We start from the raw sequence: 22590 nt of genomic DNA on the forward strand, positions 1-22590 counted from the left end.
CTTGGTTAAACATTGGAGGTGGCCTATATCTAAGGGCTCCGAGAACCAGATCTCTCACCCCAGATTCTTTTCCAAGACTAGACGGGGACCTGAACTTGGTTATTCTTACCGCGGGAGCATGACCTTCGAACACTATCCGGTTACCTGGGGAATCAGGGACCGCACGCACCAGGGCTGTCCACGGGGGACAAGGACCATCGCTTTAGCGCCCCAGGCGGGGCCGCGGCCACATGTAAATGACCCGCGGGGCGGGGCCGGGGCGGGGCCGGTGTCCGCGGAGGCGGCGCGGGGCGCGCACCTGGGGACCCAGCCCGGGTCGCGCCCCCACCCCCGCCGCGGAGCCCAGGCTGCGGCTGGGGAGACTGAGGCCTCCCGGGGAGCCCAGCGGCGCGGAGAGGAAGCCGGCGCTGCACTGGCGGCCGCACCTGACCGTGGGGTTAAGGCTCGGAACGCGGAGCCCGTCTGGAGAATGCGCGGAGGAGCGTGTTTAATAATGCGTATCCTAAACGGGAAGCGGCCACGTCCTCCAGGAGCGGGAGCCCAAGTTCCGGCGAACCCGGCAGCGCCCGCCCGGGGGCTCTGGGACACCCCCTCCCCCACCCCACCCCGCCGCCCCGGTCCGGGTGCCAGGGGAGGCGCCCCGCCCGCGGAGCACCTGGGCGCCGCCTGCGCGCACGTCGCCGGGAAATAACTGGTCGCCGGTGTGAGGTTTCCGGGGAGCAGGCAGGCAGCTCGGGCACAAACCCGGCTCTGCACCCACGTGCTTTACCCAGTCGCACTGTTCACAGGCGCGTGGAAAGCGTCTGGCTCGGGTCCTTGGGGGCTGACAGGACGCGCCCCGAGTGCAGCGAGACCGTGGCCGGTGCCGCAGGAGCCTGTGCCCCACCCCCGCAGGGTCAGGGTCAGCGCTGTCTCTCGCTGCCTGTCTTGGGCATCTCTGAAGCGGGGGTCACGGGTCCCCATCTCCTCCCTGAGGGTCACATGGGAGTTCTTATAACCCGAGCTGGGGCCAGGTGTGGTCAGTCTTGGTAAGAGCCTGTCAGGTGCTCTTGGCCGCTGGGACCAGGAGAGCAAGGCCCGCCATGGGGATGAGGGCCACTCAGGGCGCGGAAAGGCTGGTTTAGAGCGGATTCGCCTCTTGGTTTGCTCACTGGGTGCTGGACCTCAGGAACTAAAATGCTTCTGAAACCATCAAAGGCTTCGGATTACAGCCACGCGTTAAGGCAGCACAAATGCGCGTGAAAGCTCAGTTTCCCTGTCACCACGGTCTGTTCTCTGGGGCGCGTGGGATTCAGGTCTGTCTCGGAAAAGGGCATCTGGAGACCAGGGCAGTGCCAGCGACCCACCCAGGGCCTCCGTGTTAAAATTACAGAATAAACACAGCAAGAGTTTATAAATATATAACTATATTTATTTTGAATATTAAATAGTTTTTAAATTACAAGCAATTTATTGAATCACACTATGCATCAATATACAGTAAAAATCTTACAATTTAAAAATGTACACAATTTAAACTGAAAGTTCATTAACTTACATTGCCGTGAATATAACTCTTACGATTGTGTTAAAGTTCAACAGGGAAACCGCACAGGTGTGACTGCCCCTGAGGTCCTTCTCTGAGACCTACTAGACATGTCCAGCCATTCCAGTAACGGCTGGTGGCAGTTCAATACTGTCAACACATCTTTGAGGATTTATTCATACGTTAAAGAGAAGTTTCCTTTTAACAGTCAAAACTTGAGCCAACCCCATCACAACCTAGGAAGATTGTGTTTGAGATTCAGGTCTGAAGGAACTACAGCATTCTTACTCTAAGGCTACTTCTCAGAAGGCGCGTGTCTTGCAGCCCCTGACCCGGGTTCGGGTTCGCTTCTGGGATTCTCAGATGACCAGCTGAGTCAAGCCAAGCCGGGAGCTGCTCCCGCACACCTGGGCCCTCAGGGCAAACATGCGGCAAGTTAGGTCATTAACCCTACACACACCCTATGGACATAATACCAAGAGGCTTTTAAAGGTGTTTCATGGCAGCAAGACATACAAAGACTTGTCTTAGATAAACCCATTTCCATAGAAACAGTCACCTGTACGTTTAAAAATGAACAGGTTTTCCATTCAGCGTTGCTGAGCTGGTTCACCCTTAAGATGAATGGCTTCTTCCCAGACCACAGTCCACGTTTCAGAAGGATTTGGGAGCACTTTTCTACATTCTTTTTGACTTACAACAGTCATTGATAACACAAGTTAACACCTAGCTAGGAAGGAAATGAAGGTTAGATTATTTGTACCATGGGATTCAACTCCACCAAAGTAAGACTCATTGAAACCTGATCAATTCCAAGGGAGGCCAGGAAATGTTGTGAGGCAGGTACTTCAAACCCCACCTGTATTCCCTAGAGAATCACTGATTTATTTCACTGCATAATTTACTAGAGCAAGTACTGCTTGAAAACCCACTACTTTTATACAACTGAGTAAAAAAAAAACAAAGCACACGCTGGCATTTCAAAAATGGGCTGAAAATTTTAGTGTACACGATTTACTTCCTGTGTATTGCTTGAGATTTCAAAAGAACATGTTCACGCACGTGTTCATTATAAATATAAAATATTCCCCACCATGCAACCCCACAGTAAGATCTACTCCAACCCCTCCCCCCCAACTCAATGTATAAAATGCCTTTTTGGCAATTATGAGATCGACACAGACTTAAAATAAATAAAAATGAGAATTATGTTGTTAAAATCTCCTTGATCATAGTGAAAAATGGTCAACCCCAAAACACCAGATTTAGCCTGGGCTGACTGTGTAAGACTATATATTCTATAGATCGGCTTGATTTTAGTCATTAAGTCTGAACCCCTTAAACCTATACTTTGAAAAATCTAGTATAATGGCCTTATTTCTCTCTAAACCAAGCTGGTAGTTAGATGTAAAAATTCAGAAAGCTCAGGAAGTCTCCATAAGTAAGAAACTCAGAGTTTGGCAACTTTGGCAAAATCACCTTCTAATGCCCTGTTAACTTTTCAAAGTGCACACCACAGGGTCCAGCTCCCAGCAGCGCCCCCCGCCCCGTGGTGCTCCATGCTCACAGCAAGTGGGGGGGAAGGGCTCTTCTCCATCTGAAGTCTCTCACTCTGGAACGTTATTGCTAGTATAAGAAGTTAGTGGAGTGAACCAGAATTGGTAATAAGGATCAACATTTACTACACTCTAGCCAGTGTACACGTTTGCATCTCGCCCTGGGACGGCGTTCCTGTGACTTACACCCCGGGGCCCCCTGGGCCTGGAGTCAGCCTAGGGCCCGGCTGGAGTGGGAAAGCACCTCAGCACCGAGAACACTGGGAAGGGCAGCCTGTGGGGCCTGCAGACCTGGCTTCAGGATGGACACGCCGAGCCCCCAGGACTCAGAACTGCAGGAGGAGGCCACCAACACTATGAGGTTGCACTTTTCCAAGCAAGGGGAGAACTCGGTGCTTAACGCAGACGGGAGGGTCAGTGCAGTGCGCCCCGGGGTGGCGTCTGGGTGAGCGGCCAGGCAGGGCTGCCCCGCTTCCAACCAGGAGGACATGCTGGCTGCGGAGGCTCCGCCGCTGTCCCTCGTCCCTCCTTCCTCAGTTGCGGGATGGGATGCAGGGCACCTCCTCGGCTGCAGACACCAGCCACCTGGCCGTGACAGGCCTCGGAGGGGTTCTAGGGGAAAGTTCCGCTCGGGGGTATTAAGAGCTCAACACCAGAGGCTGAGCTTTTACAAACAGAATCAAACCCTCGTGTTGCCAGAGGCCTGGGGGAGCAGCTCCTCCCTCCGAGTTCCCACCTTCCTGCGGAAGGAGTTCCAAGGACACGGAAGCCACAGCAGCCTGCGCTTCTGAAAGCCAAGCAGGTGTCCAGTGATGGCAGCTTGGAGGGAAGTGCCTCTGGGGGAAGGGCCCGGGGACCGCACAGTCTAACCAGCACTCAGTGCTGGGGCGCACCACCTGTTGGTGTTTACCCAAAGGGTTTAGAAATCGGGGTGGGGAATCACACAGAGGCTGCAAGGCCCTCAGCTCCTCAGAGAAGCCTCCTCCGCTACAGGGAAACCACCGCGTCGAGAAGAGACAACAGGGGTTCCAGCCCATCGACCGAAGAGCAGTCTCTCTGGGCTCATCCAAACCTTTCCTATGAGGCTCGAAGCACTAGCGTTCGGAATCAGTTATCGTTTACGAAAGAGGACCATCTGTACAACTCCAGCAACTCTAAGGACTGCACACACTCCAAATATTTCAGCTTTACAAGTACCATGCAGAGCAAATAAACTATAATACAACCAAAAAATCAAACTAGTGGGCAGCACCAGCTTGACCTGCCTTATTTTCCTTGAATAACTTAAGATTCTGTACAATATCAGGGACTCTTAGAACATGTACCCACAGTGCAATTACAGAAGCAATTAGTGATTTCTTACAAATAATAAATATGGCTCACGGTGCCCAGTCCCACCACGCGTCCTCTGGGCCCGTGCGCAGACGGATGCACGGGTGTGGACAGAGAACCCCGCGTGGAAACCAGAAACAGCCGGGAGCCCACAGCTCTCCACGCACCTGAGCAGTGCCAGCCCTCCCCAAGGAAGACCAGAGCCCGAGTGTCTGTAGTGGTGAGAGCGGCTGCAGGCGCGCAGCTGCCAGGGCAGCAAACCCCGCGAGACAGGACCCCGGCTCCCTAGACGGGTTTCCTGCCGTGGGTACCGGGCTCGGGGCCCAGTGCTGGCTCCCTCTCCGCCTCTGAGTCTTTCTCCCTGTCCCGCCTCAGCAGATGTCGCGTGGATGGCGCTGTTCGGTGGGCAGCACAGGCCCGCCGCCGCGGGGAAGCAGCCTGGAACCTGAGAGTGCATCACCATCCACCTAATCTTTTTCTCCATCTTCACTGCTTCCTGTTTAGGAGAGAGCAAGCAGAGCAGGGTTAAAGTGACTGTCCCAGATAAAACAGTCGGGGTAGCATCTGAGCTGCACGGCAGAAAAAGGAACTGAAGCTGCGAGTGCGGACGCCCAGCACCTGCCGAGCCCCAGGTGTTCTTCCCAGGGCAGCAAGCACATCTGCTCAGCTCCCACGCTGGGTCAATGTCGAGGCTGAGGGCGCAGGAGAAAGCGGCTCTGGCCGGCACACATCTGCCCCTCTGACAAGGCGTTAGGCCATGCCCATTATCTAATCGGCACAATTAAGCGCAGCACAAACACAAACAAAAGCTCTTTATGTTTCCTAGTTATTATTTGATCTGCAAACTTCAAATAAAAAAATGTACCTCTTAACGTTTATCTTCCAATCTAGCTCTGGGGAAGAAAGGGTCCGTATGTGCAGATAATACAACTTCAGACGTGCCCGCCCGTGATTCCCACCCAGGCCTCTGGTATCGCACGAGGACTAAGACTTAATGGCAAAATCAACATTCCTGGGAAAAACCAGGGTGAATTTGGGCTCAATCCCAAACCTGGGGCCAAGTGTTCTTAGGAGCATAGCCTTCTGAAGAGCTGCTTCTAGGGGAGGAGGACCTGGAGACAGGGGTGGGGTAGCCAGGAGCAAAAGCAGAAAAAGGGAGGAGAGATGGCCCTCACACGGGGGCAAGTCCCGCTTCTGCCCAGGCAGCCAGCCCAGCAGGGGCAGCGAGGGGACACCTGCAAGTAGTACTGAGCCCCTGGAGTAACAGGTTCTGGAAGGTGGGATGTGGCCCCGCAAGCTGCATAGAGAACTGTCCATACCCTACCCCGCCAGGCAAGCAGCAGGCGAACATGCATTCAAGAACAGGGGGACGGGTCTCCCAGGACGGCCCTGGGCCAGCACCCCCTCACCTCCTGGCTCAATATCCGAGTCGGTAAGATGTGTGAGAGAAAAGCTGGCGATGCTGGCGGGAGAGATGGAGAACCGGGAGTACGGCGCCGTCTGGGGCCAGCTCTGCTCCGCGCTCCGGGGCGGTGGCGGTGGAGAAAAGTACTTAGAAGTCTGCAGAGATGGCTTGGAACTAAGAAGGTTACTCGTTGTCTTTGACATAAAGGAGTCTGGGGAGAAGTCGTCATCCCATTCAAAGCCTCCACCTACAAGGCAAAATGAGACATCATTCTCCTGTGATCGGCTGATGACAAAGAACAGAGCAAACACACAAGTGCACCCTGCAGCTCAGCAAACACGCGCGGCCAACAGATGGTGCGCCGGGTCCCGTAAAGCAACAGTGAAGTCATCTTCAAATGTTTACATTCACAACGCACTCTTTTTAGTTGATTTTAAACCCGTCTGTGAAGTGAAATACCTTCTTCATCGGTGGAACTTTCGGAATTTATGCCCCTGCTCAGGTAGGGGGAACCCGAGGGCGGTGCTGGGCTGCTCCGCTCAGGGCCACGGGCTTCTGCCCCGCAGTGTCCCAGCTCTTTGGTTGGGGTCTCCTGAAAAGACAAGCAAAAAGCCCGTCAGGAAGCGCCTGCCCCGGGAGCTGCAGGTGCACGCATCGCAGGCCGCGGTGCGTCTGACCGACCGGCTGTGAAATGCTCATCTTAAAGGAGGTGGTTTCTGGTCCTGGGAGGTGGAATAGGAACACGCAGCCCTGTCTCTCCCACTGAACGCGCTCCAAAGCCCGGGCAGAATGCACGAAGCAGCTACGTGGGGCCTCTGAGAAGTAAGCAGTCGCAGGCCGGTCGGGAAGAAGGCCGGAATTCAAAGACAGCAAACAGCAGTGAATTTCACCCCCGCCCCTGCCCCCAACCACAGCTCCCGGCCTGGACTCCTGAGCCTGTCCTGTGCACGTGCCCTTCTCGGGCCAGACTGGCTCCTGGGGCGGCAGCCCCCCGACCGCTCCATCTCAGTGCTGTGGTGTGCAGGGTGCCCTTTCAGGCCAGATCTGCCATGCGCACTTGGAAGCAAGCGAGAGCTCAGAAACAGCTCGATGGGGCTGCTTTTCTGGGCGCCTCAATCTCTGTGGGGTCTCTGGTATTCCGGCTGGGGCTCTGGCCCCCACTGCACTGCACACTTCGTGCAGCTCCGCAGGGGAGCTCAGGGGTTCTCCTCGCTCTTGAGATCACAGGCCCTCTGGGTGGAGAGGGCATCTGCCCCCTCATGACCACCGGAGCCAGGCACCCCGACTGCTGCCACCCTGGGATGGCCTGGGGCTGGGACCGAGAAAGGGAATAAAAAGGGACTTCTTCTCCCCTTTCTGGCAGCAGAATACCCCCTCCTGCTGCTTTCAGAACCAGAACCAAAGGGCTCCTGAGCTCTCTCTGTTCACTCCAGGGCCCGCTTTGCATTTCGGGGTGTGCTGAGTTCAAATAGCACAGCAAACACCTTAAAGAGAGAACCCCCACCCACGAAGGCTTAAAAATTAACATGTGTATAAATAATCTAAGGATCAAAGAGGAAGCCGTGAGGAAAATTAGAAAGTATTTTGAACGGAATAAATATACAACATTAAAATTTGTGGGATGCAGCTAACACATAGAGGGATGTTTATAACATGAAATGCTCATATTAGAAAGAAGAAAGGTCTTACATGCTAAGTGTCTTCCTTAAGAGTCTAGAAAAAGAAAAGCAAAATAAACCTAAAGCAACTGGAAGGAAATAAATGACACAGCAGAAATCAATAAAATTGAAAAGAAAATAAGAAAAAACACTCTATGAAATCAAAATCAGTTCTTCAAAAAGATCAATAAATCTACACAATCTCTTTCAAAAAGAGAAATACTGCCCACCTTCTCTTATGAGACCAGTGAGCATCTCCTCGTGAGGGTAATCAAAACAAGCCACAGCACAACACCCTGCACACACTGAAAACCAGCGGATGAAGAGGCACAGAGGTCACCATCCGGGCTCAACACAGTGAAGAGGTCGATTCTCCTCCAGCGGAGCTTTAGGTTTCATGCAATTCCCATCAAAATCCAAGTACAATTTCTGTTTGTAGCTATAGACAAGCTGATTCTAAAATCTATAAGGCAAATTACAGGAACTACAGAAGCCAAAGCAATTTTAAAAAAGAGGAAAAATGATAGAGGAATCACACCCCTGATTTTAAGACTTAATCACAAGAGTGAGGTATTGGCAAAGAGGTAAATACACAAGTCAGTGGAACAGAACAAAAAGTTCAGAAATAGACCCATAGAGAGATGGTCATTTAATTTTTGACGAAAGTGCAAAGGCTGTTCAATGGACAGCGAGCAGTCTTCTCAACAGACAACACTGGAACAGCTGCACACACATCCCAACATAAAATAATGAACCCCAACCTAAACCTTACACAGAAATCAACTCAAAATGTGTAACAGATCTAAACATAGAACTTAGAGAAAATATTCAGGATCTAGGGGTTGGTGAAGGGTGCTTAGACATAACAAAAGTATGAGCCAGCCCGGCCGGTGTGGCTCAGTGGTTGAGCATTGACCTAGGAACCAGGAGGTCATGGTTCAATTCCTGGTCAGGGCACATGCCCGGTTTGCAGGCTCGATCCCCAGTGGGGGGCGTGCAGAAGGCAGCCGATCGATGATTCTCTCATCATTGATGTTTCTATCTCTTTCTCCCACTCCCTTCCTCTCTCTGAAATCAATAAAAACAGATTTTAAAAAATTATGATCTATAAAAAAAAGTGAAAAATGGGAGTCCATCAAAATTTAAAACTTTTGCTCTGTGAAAGACAACCTACAGACTGGGAGAAATATTTCCAAACCATGGATCTGACAAAGGACTCATATCTAGACTTTATTAAAAAACTCAAACAAAACTCAAGACACAGAGAATCCAGGTAAGAAAATGGGCAAAAGATGGGGCATTTCACTGAAAAGGACGTACAGACAGCAAATGAGTGCATGGAATAAATGCGCAATGAAGAGTCGTGCAGCCTCACTGGCCAGCCACAGGGAAATGAATTTAAGATCACGACTGAGGCTAATAGAAAAGCTAAAATAGAAGAGAGTGACACCACCAAACACTGGGGAAGATAAAGAGAAACTGAACCCCCCTGCGCTGCGGATGGGAGTGGTACAGCCTCTGTGGAAAAGGTCATTTTCTTTAAAAAACTGAACACACAGTTACCATACAGCCCAGCAATCACACCCCTGGTGTTCACCCCCTCCCCCATCTATGTTACTCGAAAACCTGCACACATTGTTCAAAGTGGAAAAACCACATTGTCCCTCAGCAGGTGAATGCCGAGACCACTGGCACCCACGCGCGGAACAGCGCTCAGCAACACAAAGGCAGGCACTACCGACCCGTGCGCCTCGGGTGGGTTTCGAAGGCCTTACGTGCTGGAGAGAAGGCCAGCCTCCGAAGGTTATATGCTGTGGAGTCCATGTGGACGACATTCTTGGAAAGACAACCTCGCCTGAGGAGGCACAAAGCTGAGAGAGGCCTGACAGCCTCAGTCCCAAGGACTAACACAGAGGGAGGGCGGGCGGCTCTAGGGAGACCAGGGCCAAGGACTCCCACACCTTCTGGAACACAAAGGGTCCCATTCAGACGTGTCTGTGACTGAGCTTTCCTCACCATCTAGCTCATTCAGGAAGCAAATTCAAGGACTACAGAGACTAGTCGACAAAGAATATTTTTTTTAAAAGTCTGAATTACAGGCTGGTTCATTTTTAAAGAAGGCAAAGTCTGAGCCCACCTCGTGTGGTGCACAGCGGCCGCCTGCTCCACAGTGAGGAGGACAGGAGGGGGGAGGAGGGCAGGAGGGGGGAGGAGAACAAAAAGGGGGGAGGAGGAAGGGAGAGCCGCAGACCCTGCTGCTGCCCCACAGGCACTGCCACTGGGCCGCGTCTCCAGGGCTAATCATGAGCCAGCTTGTGCCAGCGTGCACCTGCGTGCGGGGTGTTCCTGCCGACGTCAGATTATAACAACGTCTGTGAAGGGTAACCAACCTCAGCAGGACTCTGCCGGGAGACCCAGGAAGAGCACAGATGTCCTTCCTTAATTTGATAGGAGTTCCCTGTGCAAACTACATATCTGCATATTCTTGGAATTGTAACAGCCATCAACCGCAAATGGCTTTTTAAAAAAGCAGTCCGTGCCCTCAAAATGAAAAGTGGGAAAACAGAGCAGACTCCATGTCCCGCCACATTCTGGAACCCTCTACTATGATGACATGGAAGTAACAGATACCTGGTCAAACAGATAGACGGTGACGTCATCAAAAAAGGTCACTGCCTTCTTTTCTTTCTTCCAGGCGTCCGGCAGCTGGTCAGCAGCAGCCGCCGCCGGGGGTTTCAACAGGCTCCGCAGGTGCCTCCCGTCCTCGTTGCTGAGGATCACGGGGACAGGGTGCTCGACCTCATCCTCCGACTCGGAGCTGAGGCTGTGCAGGGTGAACGCCCGCAGGTCCTCGTCCGAGTCGTCGCTGTTCTCATCTTCCTCGTCTGCATCGATCCCGTCCTCGGAGAGGTCGAGCATCCCCGACACGCCAAGCTTCCCCAGGTACTTCCCCTCGATGTCTGGCTCCTTCAGCTTGGGGCCCTCCGCGGGGCTGGGGAAGGGCTGATCCACCGGCAGGTCCGACGGGCTGCCGGAGCGGAGGGTGGAACTGGCGAACGCAAGGAGCTCGTTGGTGTTTGTCCCGGTGGAGGCGATGGTGCAGGGGGGCTCTTCTTGTGCCTCGAAATCATCGCCGCTGCTCAGCTCCGAGTTTACCACACTCGAGGGACTGCCAGCCTCGTCTTCAGGAGCATGCAGCTCTTTGGAACTGTCTGTCAGTGCTGGCTGGGCCATTTCTCCTGATTCCAGGAGACTGGAATTCTGCCAAGCAGACAGACCACTTTGGTCTGGCGGGCTGCTTCTGGTTTCCAGGCCACTGTCCGCGGTGCCAGGACTTTGCTCCGGGATGACTGGCTCTGGCAGAGGCTGACCCATCACCAATGCCAAAGCTGACACTGAGGTTCCTTGGACCCCCTCCGACTTCTTATCAGGTTCAGAATCGTTATCTGAGAAGTAGGCAGAGTCGCGGTGTGAGCTCTGAGAGCCAGCTGCGGAGGTCTGGGAGGTCACTTCGGTCCCTCTGTGGCCGTCAGCTGCATCTGAGATGACGATGACAGGGTTGGGAGGCAACTCGCCATGACGGCTGTCGCCTGCTAGGGCCAGGTCTGAGGCTGAGGCACCGTCGGGAGCAGGGTGCAGAGTCCACTCAGGCGACTCCAAGTTCTCGGTCTCGTATCCACTGTCTGCAGGCTTGTCAGGGGGCATGAGTTTCTCCTGCCCGCCCCCTAGAGGACCCAGCAGAGCCTCATGGACGTCCACGGAGTCCAGAGAATCGGGGGTCTCCACCGACTGTTCTGAAGTTGGAATGGGTGTTGACAAGCTGTCTTCCAGAAGGCTGTCCTGACTAGTCGAGTCCGAGGAAAGGGCGGACACCAAGCCCCCTTCGGCTGCAGCATCTTTACAGCTGAGCTGATGCGCAGTGTCCCCGGCTCCCGGGCTCTTCTCTAGTGGACGGTCACTGGGATGGTCTTCTGAAGGGGGTTGCTTTTGCAGGTTTTGTCTCAGTTCCGGAAGACTACTCTCTGTACTCGCTTCCCTGGCAAAGATGTCATCCACCAGAGCAGAGTCACTCTGGGTCCGTCTCGAGGCCTCTTCACTTTGCTGAGTCAGCTCGTGGGACTCAGGGCCTGTGCTGTTTGCTCCAGCATCGGCGGAGGGAATTTCAACTGGGACGATCACAGAATCTACATTTGCTTCTTGGCCAAGACGGTCGTCATGGATGCTGACATCTAAACGCCTGGGCGTGGTTTCTCCCGGCTTCGGGAACGTATCTGTTGGTGCGCTGTGAGGTGTTCCTTCTGTTTCGAGCGAGGTAGGAGGTACCTGCACTTCCGGGGAAGACGGCCACGAGGTGCTCAAAGCGTGGTCCTTGAGCACAACACGTGTGTCTTGACCCTTTGCGCTTATGTTTTCCTGCAACAAAGAAAAGCCTGGTTTATTTTCAGCAAACTTAAACTTGGTGTCTAAAGTGTTCCTACATGGAGTTTCTAACATGGTTTCCGTAAAACCAGCATTTTTAAGTTCTGTTTGAAGGTCATTTATATGTTCTTTGCTACACAATGAGTCTCTTAATAAGTTTTTCTCTTGAAGAAATAAAAAGTTTTCTGACAATTCTTGCACATTCAGTGGATCAAAATTATCTTGGTGCGCAAGGCTTTCTGAGAAGCAAAGAGGCTCACAGTCAAAAAGCTTGTCGGGCTTTTCTTTCTCAAGGTGGCCTGTTATTAGTGAGTCTTTGGGGTCGTCCAAACTTGAACTTAAAGTGGTCGGCTTCAAGTCCACTTGAACCCCATTCAGTTCCATTAAGTCAAATATTTTTTGGTGACTGGGCAGATCCTCCGATTTGTCAAGATCATTAAATATATTGTTGAAAGGGCTCTCGGGGCCCCTGGTGGCACGCATGTCCTCAGGGGTGCTGGGATCTTTGGGGTCTGTACTGCTTTGGAAGAAATCCTCATCTGTACTGGATTCCTCAAACTCAAGGCCCCTGAGTGTCAGAAACTGGGGCGCCTTGTCACTCGTCCTCTCTGGATTCTCCAGTTCAGTGGTAAGCAGTGCAGGTGGGTAATCGAGCTCCAAGTTGCTACCACTTTTTTCTTCTAGTTGGATGTAATAGTCGCTTCCAACAGAAAGGTTGTGGGCATCAAAAACGGGAACCACTCCCGGGGCTCTCACGGGGACTTCCTGGCCACTGCTGTCTTGTTTCCCGGGCCCGGGATCTGAAAGTGAACTCTCAAACACTTCAACTGGAAAGAAGATGCTCGTGTAAGACAAGGCCTCGTCTGGGGGGCCCCGGCTGCGTTCATCAAAGTGGTCGTGCTTAGCTGCCTCCCAGACATACTCAAAGCTCAGGCCCTGGCTGGTTTCCGTCACGGTGAGGACTTCCTCCATTTCACGACCAAGCCGATCCCTGGAGAAATGGTCGAGGATGGGGAACGCAGCGCTGTTGGAAGTGTCCCTGGTGTGTGTATTTGGTTTCAGAGCGTTCCACTGTTGTTCGAAGTCGACCTCCGAGTCCCTCTGGCTTTGCATGCGCAGGTAGGTGAGCAGTCTGTGCACGTCCTCGGCCACTGGTCTCTTGTCTGGTGGCAACCAGCAGAACTGCAAAACTTCATACCTGAGGGACACACGACAGGTAGTTAACGGACTGATAACACATCATTTTTAGAATAAGAAAAGACTTTACAAGAGCCCCTAAGCCAGTGGTTCTCAACCTTCCTAATGTCACGACCCTTTAATACAGTTCCTCATGTTGTAGTGACCCCCAACCATAAAATTATTTTCGTTGCTACTTCATAACTGAAATTTTGCTACTGTCATGAATCCTCATGTAAATATCTGATATGCAGGATGTATTTTCATTATTACAAATTGAACATAATTAAAGCATAGTGATTCATCACAAAAACAATATGTAATTATATATGTGTTTGTCCATGGTCTTAGGCGACCCCTGTGAAAGGGTCGTTCGACCCCCAAAGGGGTCGCGACCCACAGGTTGAGAACCGCTGCCCTAAGCCAACTGGACATCCCAGAAGTTTCTACACTTGAATCACTGCTGGCCACATGAAGTCGTTCAGTTCCTGGTGAGACCATGGTGAGAGAGGAAATGCAGAAATAATGCATTTGACCACTAACTTCTGTGTTCTCAGGACATTCCACAGGATCACAGCAATTCTGTTGCCTTGTCATTTGTTCCTCTGGTGTTTAACCAAGGACTTGTCTACTGAATTCAGAAAGAACAGTTTTAACATGCTGTCCTCGTGAAACAATTGTCACAGGTATTCTGTGTGGAAAGAATGCACTTGCCTTGAGTTTGTAGATTTATTCACTTTATTTTGCAAAAACTCACACAGACAAATGCTGCTGTAACTCATCTCACTACTCCCCTGACGAACAGTAACACTATAATCTTCTGCAGCACATGGTTTCCTTAGACCATAAAAGGAGCTGCAAGTGGAGGGAAGAGAGAATGAAGCCCAAGAAGGCAGCAGCCAGGAGTTGGTCTTCCAAGGGCTAGCTGAACACAGCCGAGGGTAGCCATGCGCAAAGACAACTTCAAAGTATTCAACTTACAGCGTATATGCCAAGTTATTCTGAGGCAATGGTTCTAACAACCTGGGAAGCTGAGCACTGCCTATAGGCAGGGGCACCAACCTTCAGGGGCAATGCCAGCTGGGCACTCAGGGGTGTAGACAGAGGCCTAAAGGTAAGTGAACCAGATCTTAATTGGAAATGGAGTAAGAACTGGTTCAAAGACGCATAAAAAATAAGTTTGTTTTGCAAATGTGAACATGTTATGTTATGCAAATTAGTTTCAACTGCCAATTTAAATATTATCATTTTTATGCTATCTTTTTTCTCACGTTAGATATCACTTATAGCTAGCTTCATTTGAAAACAATTCCGCAATAGCAAACTCAATTACTGTTGACTTTAATGAATCTGACTTCACATTTTTTATTGTGCATAATACACAAAAATTCCTACTTATTCCATACATTTTTCAAAAACAATGTTAAATTATAAAAATATACATTAATTCTTTTAAAAGTCATGAATAGTATACAAATGAAAAATACAACATTTACTGTATAAAAACAGAAACAGGAAGTCACCAACCATCTGTCAGAATAAGGCTGCTCCAGCTGGGGCTTGGGGAGTTTTGTGTCTCTCTCTCGAATGACCCGGTTAAGAACATCCAAGTTGGAAAGGTTGGAATACGGCTGAGCAGCATTATCAAAAAGTTCCCAAAGCGTCACACCCAGGGACCTGAGGGAAAAAGAAAGTGATTATTTCTTTCTCCCTTTAGACGTTGAATTTTTAACATCCACAGTATTTGTGCAGTCACTAGGAACTTTAAGGACAAGGTGTGTACTGAAAGGCAGTAAAGATAGCTCTCTAACATGATCTGAAAAAGAGACATTCTCATGAAACTGAGGACCACGGCAAGCAGGACTCCTCTTACCTACTGGTAAACACAGCTCTGGTAGTTCTGGCCAATGCAAAACCATGTGAAACAGAGACAGGCACAATTACAGGGAGGAGCTAATCTGACTCTCAACTTCAAAAGTCAAGAAATTATTTGAAAGATCATGAAAATGACTTAGGAGTTCAGCAAAATGGTTAGATAGAAAATAAATATACTGAACTCTGAGTTTTATGGTAGAAAAAGAGTTCCATTCATAATGGATCTAAAAGAAATCTTTACACGAACAACTCTTCCCTGTTGGACCCTCATATTTCTTTTTCTTTCTTTCTTTTTTTTTTTTTTTTGTTAATCTTCACCCGAGGATATTTTTCCATTGATTTTTTAGAGAAAGTGGGAGGAGGAGAGACAGAAACACCGATGTGAGAGAGACACATGGATTGGTTGCCTCCCACATGAGCCCCGACTAGGGCCAGGGATCAAGCCTGTAACCGAGGCACATGTATATGGAATCGAAGCTGGGACCCTTCAGTCACAGCCAACGCTCTGTTCACTGAGCCAACCCGGCTAGAGCCCACACATTTCTTGTAGTTATTCCTGTAGTTGGGGGCATGTTGCTGTTATGAAGGGATTTCCCTCCATCACTCTGCCAGCTATCTGTGTGCCAAGAGCGCCACCTGCCCAGCCTCTCAGTGCCTCCAGGTGTGCAGCCGTTACCAAAGGCAAGAAGGCCCCTTCTCTGCTGGTCCCACTTGCTCTCATGTCCACTGCTTGGTCCCCAGGGAAGTGGCCTCTGCTGCTCAAGTCAGATGGACACTGACCCTTCACCTCCTCTCCGTGGTCTCCGCATTTCTCTCTGTTTCCTGCCTTCTGTCGTGCATGATTGTCTCCTCCTTATGGCAATGGCTCCCACACCGGGCTGAGCATGTGTGTTATCTGGGCAGCTTTCAGGAACACTTTGGTATTTAGGATCCCGCGCCCCCAGGACTCTTAGCTGGCAGATGCCGGTGTGGCCTAGGAAATGGTTTTTCTGAAAAGCTCCCTCCTGATTCTGATATCCAGCGAGGTTTGGATAATGATGGTTTACGTGACTGTGATCAATACCCACCAGAATGCTGGTCTGAATAAGCTGTATGGAATTAAATAAATGTATTATCTGACATTGTACAATACAATATAACATGAATTAAATTCTCCGATGCTAATTTCACAAATCAGTGAAAACAATCAGCATATTCAGTATCTAAGCTGAGAGATCATTTCTATCAGAGGAAATAAAAGGACCGACATTTCTCAATCAAGTTCAAGAAGTACTTAGCCTTTCTGTGTTTTCATTCACTTCAATAAATATTTATTAAATTTGTATTATATGCTAGACCCTGTGGTAGGCACAGAAAATGGACTTGGATCCTGCTTTTATGGAGCTTATTATTGTTGAATGGGTAAGAGAGGCAGTATTCAAAAAGTTAATTATGTCACTGCAATGTGACTACTGCCATATCAATACGTACATTGTCTTTTCCATACCACCAGGCACTCTTGAGTCCCTACAACTTATTCAATTACTCCCTTTAAGAAAGTGCTCCAGGAGAAAGAGTTAGGACGTTGCTACACAAAAGCCTAGTAGAATGGTAGATCAATACATACCAAATGTTACTGTACTTAGTTTGATCTGCAGTTAGTAGTCTGTCTTGAAAGCTGGTTACTAACTCTGGAGCAGTCCATCGCAGAGGGAAAACTTTCTTGTCATCTGTTTCAATATAATCCTCCTGTTTTGTTAGAAAGCACACAGAATTTTGAATTCTTTCATACTTTTAATGAGCTCAGTAATTTAATTCCAGGTCATTCTCAGAAAACAATACTCAACCCAAAAGAAAGTGGGCATAAAGAGAGACTTTCTGGGCAGGAGGTGGGTGAGGTCTCTCCAAAGCCTCCTGGGCTTCATGAGCTGGTCTCAGCACAAACACTCGCTCAGTCACCCTTCCTGGAAAAGGAAGGTACACTGTATCTGATGCCCAGAACACAGACTCTGAACGAAAGAGCTGGGCTCTACGCCCCGAATAGGAGAGTGGTGCCAGTTAATAAGGGCGCAGGCTTCAGAACAGACAGGCTGGGTTGCAAGTCCATGTTCAACCATTAACCAGCGAGGGACTCCAGGAAGGAAACAAACATGCCCGGCCTCTTTCCTTATCCATCAAAGGAGGTGATGCAATCCCTCCCTCTCTTCGTGGTGAGGATTAAATGAGATCATGCAGGCCAGCACCTCAGAGTGCCTGGAATATACAGTAAGTGCTCAAGACACTAGAGCTACTATATCAACAAATGGCCAACTTATATTCGCAAATAATTTTTGGTTAAAAAGTACTGAGCCACACGAACCCCATAGCACAGCACCGATATTATCCTCATGTTGCTGCTCAGAAAAGGAGGTCGAGCGGCTGCGCCAAGGTCTCCGGGCAGCGTGGAGCGGACAGTTCCCTTCTTCGCCCCACATCAAGCTACCTCCTCCCCTTCAGCTGGGCTGCACACACACAGATAAAACCTCACCTACTCTTCCTTTCTTTGGGGATATGTTTGTGACAGTTTAAAAACCTAAACCCCAAGCTTACTGAATTCGATCCAAAATTTTACTGAACATAGAAGGGAGAAATAGTTATGTGACATGTGTATTTTATTATACACATGGCATTAATTATACTGCCCAATGCACACTAACATTTATTATACAGCATCAAACTGTGTCAATCACACCCAGTGCACGTCTTTTTAAACAAAGCATTGGGGAAGCTGAAACCAAACCTCCAGGACAAAGTCACTGATTTAGAAAAACCACACATCAGACGCCAACACTCCCACTTAAATGACTGGGACTCTCCAAAAAGGCCGCCTGCACAAGATTCTCACCCTCTTTCAGAAAAGGAGTGGCATTCTGTGCTAGCACCACCTTGGGACCAGGAAAAATTAAATCCGACTAACGACTAAGGAGAGAACCTGTGAAGCTCTGGCTTACCTTGTACCTGCTGAATCCTATTCCATAGTCTCCCACTTTCACATTTAGATCCGAGGTAAGAAAACAATTCCGCAAGGCTAAGTCGCTGAAAACAGAGAGAGTGAAGTGAACTCAAGAACAAGGAAAATCCGTGACCAGAAAACATGACAGGACATCGCTATGGAAAAAGGCTTTCTCTGGGAATCAGAGTAGTATTTTGAGCTCCCTATTTAATAATTTATATTTTAAAATTCTTTTTTTATAGCAAATCGATTACATATTATAGTTTAGTGACTTAAATAATGGAGTTGATCAGATATTTTTGCAAATAGCTATGACGGCTAAGGTCAAATACTGAGCATATCTGTACCTTGTGCTGCATTAACACCAGGTTTGTGGCTCCCTTCCTAGTCTTTTAAGAGTGGTCAAGAAGGAACTCTAAAATACTACTGTCTTGCCGAACCAGTTTGGCTCAGTGGATAGAGCGTCGGCCTGCGGACTCAAGGGTCCCGGGTTCGATTCCGGTCAAGGGCATGTACCTTGGTTGCGGGCACATCCCTACTGGGGGCTGTGCAGGAGGCAGCTGATCGATCTCTCTCATCAATGTTTCTAACTCTCTATCCCTCTCCCTTCTTCTCTGTAAAAATTCAATAAAATATATTTTAAAAAAAATACTACTGTCTAAATTGTCTGAATATTTTTTACAATAACTTGTATTACTTGAGTAATAGTCTGGTGAAGATTAGTAAAGTTACAACCTCAAGCCCCCCAGTTTACATTATTAAAACTGTTTGTTTTTAACTCCCTTTTCAATGATGCACAGGCATTAGAAGGAGCCCTTTTCAAATTACTCTCATCTCCTCCAAACTCCTCCTCTCCACCAGGGAGCTAAAGAGCACATTTGCAAGAGTTACTTAAAACAATTTACTTATACAGTTTATGTAAGAGCAAACTGATTTTCAAAAACACATAATTTGAAAAAAAAATTACTTTTCTTAAAGGAACTTCCTATATAAACAACAGATTAAATTTCTTTTATTTTGGCTTTAGTCCTTGGAATTTTTAAAGTCATCAACTGGCATACACATAAAAAAGGCCACTAAATTAAAAATGAGTTTATAGTTTTAAATCATGAATAAAAGTTATCAAAAACTGAAAATCTATAGTCTAAAATTTAAAATGTTTGTCTTTATATGATGATAGAAGACCAAAAACTTTAACTCTTAAATTCTTACTTTCAAAGATTTTAATTTCCAAAGCTCACATCTGAAATATAATCATGAGAATGACAACAGCAATAACTAACACTGGTATAATTCAATGGCAACTTGGTATATAACACTGATTCAATTATATTCAAATGGCTAATATTTACAAAGCACTTACTTTACACAACTCGTTTCTCTAAGCACTTTACGTGTGTTGTTACTCATTTAATCTTCACAACAAACCTTTGAGGGGGATACTATTATTTTCCCCATTTACAGACAGCAAAACCGAGGCACAGAGAATTGAAGTGCCTTTGTTAGGGTCCCAAAGCTGACAGGACAGCAGCATTTCACGCTGTCCACATCAGTGACTATCCACGACAATACGTCAACAGCCAGAGCACTGCACTGTGCGTATGGCTGGTCCTCCACAAACATGTGCTGATCTGAATTTCCAATTAATCTCCCAAATAATTAAGTTACACTAAATTCCTCTCTACACATCTCTGTTTACACACGGTGATTTTCAGCATTCCATCCAGAAGCCTTCAGACCTGTGGATGTGTCTGGGAAAAACCTGGGCCCCCTGCCCCCCGATTCCATTGCTACAAATAATAGAGAAACTTCCAATCTTAAGAACAGAATTGGCCCCTACATTTAGAAAGAGAAGAAAAAGGGACGGAGGGACAGAAGTAGTATGCCATTTGAGGGCAGAAACAAGAAAGCTTGAAGGGGGCAGCTTTACCCACTGGACCCAAAGCTGAAGCTGGACAGTGTGCAGGTTTTGCCAACAGAGGTCCTGCTACTGAGCACCACTAATGAGCATCTCTGGAGTTTCTATACACAGACCCTTCACAGCCTCCGCACACCTCCCTCCTGAGACCAGAATTAAAAGCTGGGTGCCAGCATTCCGACAGGGAGGGGAAGGGAGGGAGGGAGGGGGGGAGGGAGGGTGTGTGTGTGTGTGTGTGTGTGTGTGTGTGTGTGTGTGTGTTCCTCTCTCAGCCTGGGGCTGGCTGCAGCCCCTTCGGAGCTCCGGACACTTTCTGCTCAGGCCATTCAAGCAGTTCCTGGACTGCCCGCTTCCTCCCTCCTCTCCTTACTCGTGGTCACTGTAGGCCTTTAGATTTCAGATGTGAAGGTCAGGTGAAAGATGGGACATTATGTGCAAAAGGCATCTGCACATTGTAAATGGCACTGCAAACCTCGCATACAGTTCAACTGACCGTCCCAGGGAAAGAAGGGAAACCTCTCCTAACTGAGCCAGAGCTGAGGGGGAAGAAGACAGTGGCATGACTGGAGGGATTTTCTGCGAAACCTGCTCCCTCCACTCCCAACACCCCAGTCACCACTGTCAGACCCGGGCACTAGTCTCAGCTCCACGGCTTAAGAACTGGGTAACTCTGGCCAAGTCGCTCAGCACATCAGAGCCTCCGTGCCCTCACGAAAACAACAGGGCTGAACCTGCAAGGGCTAATCTTTATCAGGATAAAATAAAATACACAGGAAATGCTAACGTGCTACCCAGATTCAAGATGATCATGATATAATTTGATTCAAAAATTGGTAAAAAATATTCTCTGAAGCCCAGAACACGCAAAGCTAAAGATGAGAAAAACACAAGGTGCAACTTCTGAACAACAGAGTTAACTCTTGACGTCAATGCTGGTTCTGGTCAGGAAACACAAACACACCAGTATCTTCTTCCTTCAAGTTGAAAAACAGGTCCAGTGGGCAGGCTGCCAGGCTCTGGCTCGCCCCTTGTCCAGGCTCTGGCTCGCCCCTGTCAGTGGCTGCACACGACTCAGCCACCCGAGAGAGTGGGGCTGACAGACACGCCTGGGAGCTCGCGGTTCTCAGGAATCCCCACCCGACTTGTCCTCAACTCCCCCCAGATCTGGAGTTTACCATCTGCAAAAGGACAGCTCTCATGAGCAGCTCAATGCCACTGCAGCCATTTTCCAAAACCAACCACACCCCACTTCCTGCTTGTGCTTTCCTGAATAATCTGAATTCCTGGTAGCAGATGGCAAGCAAAATGACTGACAGTCACTGAGTGTCATGAATGTCCTGTGTCCGACTGCAAACATGCAGGCTACCTAAAGCCAGGCCTAGCTCTCTTCTTAAACAATAGTAAAAATAAAATGTACTGGGGTGCTTTACCACAGCAGTTTCCAAATGCAGCTCACAGCTTTCAGCTGGACATGTGGACTATTCTATTTTCAACCAACACAGAAAATCTGACTTTGAGTCAGCCAATAAATATTCTAAATTTCAACTTTAAAAATGCCCTACCGCCCTGGCCGGTTTGATTCTCATTCAGGGCACATGCCAGGGTTGTGGGCACGATCCCCAGTAGAGGGCGTGCAGGAGGCTGCTGATCGATGTTTCTCTATCTTCCTCTCCTTTCCCCCCTCTTTCTCAAATCAATACAATCTTTAAAAAATTGTCATTCTATAAATATATCCCAGTAAAACCTGCCTTTTTTTAAAAAAAAATTTTTTATTGATTTTGAGAGAGAGGAAGGGAGAGATAGAAACATCAATGAGAGAGAGGAACATCATCGATTGGCTGCCTCCTGCACGCCCCCTCCTGGGGATTGAGTCCAAAACCCAGGCATGTGCCCTGACCGGGAATCGAACCTGCGACCTCTTGGTTCCTGGGTTGACACTCAACCACTAAGCCACACCAGCCGAGCCAACCTGCCTTTTAAAAAATATAATGTTTCATAGACATTCCTTAACATCAATACACACAGGTGTACCTTTTTAGGTCTTTAGATTATTAAGAGTTAAATGTTTTTTTTTTAATTCTTTATTAGTTAAGGCAGTGATTCCCAAAGTGGGTGCTACCGCCCCCTGGTGGGCGCTGCAGCGATCCAGGGGGGCGGTGATGGCCACAGGTGCATTTGGGGGCATATATCTTTCTGTTTAATTGCTATTAAAATTTTAAAAAAATTAATTTCCAGGGGGCGCTGAGTAATATTTTTTCTGGAAAGGGGGCGGTAGGCCAAATAAGTTTGGGAACCAATGAGTTAAGGTATTACAAATGTGTCCTCATCCCCCCCATTAAACCCCCATCCTCCCCCCCCCAGTCATGCTCTCATCCCCCTGTTGTCCATGTCCATTGGTTTGGCTTATATGCATGCATACAAGTCCTTTGGTTGATCTCTTCCCCTTGCCCCCTCCCTCCCCTACTTTCCCTCTGGGGATTAATAGTCTGATCGCTGTTTCTCTATCTTTGGATCTGTCCCTATTCATCAGTCTATGTTGTTCTCTATATTCCACAAATGAGTGAAATCATGAGGTGTAAGAGTTAAATGTTTTAATTAAATTCAACTAAAGAGACACTGCCTGGTTTCCCAGGAGACCCAAGAAATAATTTTAACCCTTTGCGGTCCAATTTTATTTTTGGAATTCAAACAGTCTGGTCCAAATTAATTGAAGGGATTGAATGTTGAACTTTTTAATGTTCTTATTTTAAAGTTT

The 22590-nt window shown here is 48.6% G+C and overlaps 1 protein-coding gene across 1 annotated transcript in view; it reads right to left on the bottom strand.

The window, feature by feature from the left end:
- Nucleotides 1-1389: 1389 nt before the first annotated feature.
- LMTK2 (lemur tyrosine kinase 2) overlaps nucleotides 1390-22590 on the bottom strand; it is a 42368-nt gene continuing 21167 nt past the window's right edge. Inside the window, exons 8-14 of the mRNA XM_023761439.1 lie at nucleotides 17916-18000; nucleotides 16553-16674; nucleotides 14599-14748; nucleotides 10108-13093; nucleotides 6278-6410; nucleotides 5823-6065; nucleotides 1390-4909 (exon numbers count right to left, since the gene is read on the bottom strand). Of these exons, the coding sequence (XP_023617207.1) occupies nucleotides 4881-4909; nucleotides 5823-6065; nucleotides 6278-6410; nucleotides 10108-13093; nucleotides 14599-14748; nucleotides 16553-16674; nucleotides 17916-18000 (3748 nt within the window). The 3' untranslated portion in view covers nucleotides 1390-4880. The remainder of the gene's footprint in view (nucleotides 4910-5822; nucleotides 6066-6277; nucleotides 6411-10107; nucleotides 13094-14598; nucleotides 14749-16552; nucleotides 16675-17915; nucleotides 18001-22590) is intronic.

This window comes from Myotis lucifugus, unplaced genomic scaffold, assembly GCF_000147115.1.
Source record: "Myotis lucifugus unplaced genomic scaffold, Myoluc2.0 scaffold_208, whole genome shotgun sequence".
Classification (NCBI taxonomy): domain Eukaryota; kingdom Metazoa; phylum Chordata; class Mammalia; order Chiroptera; family Vespertilionidae; genus Myotis; species Myotis lucifugus.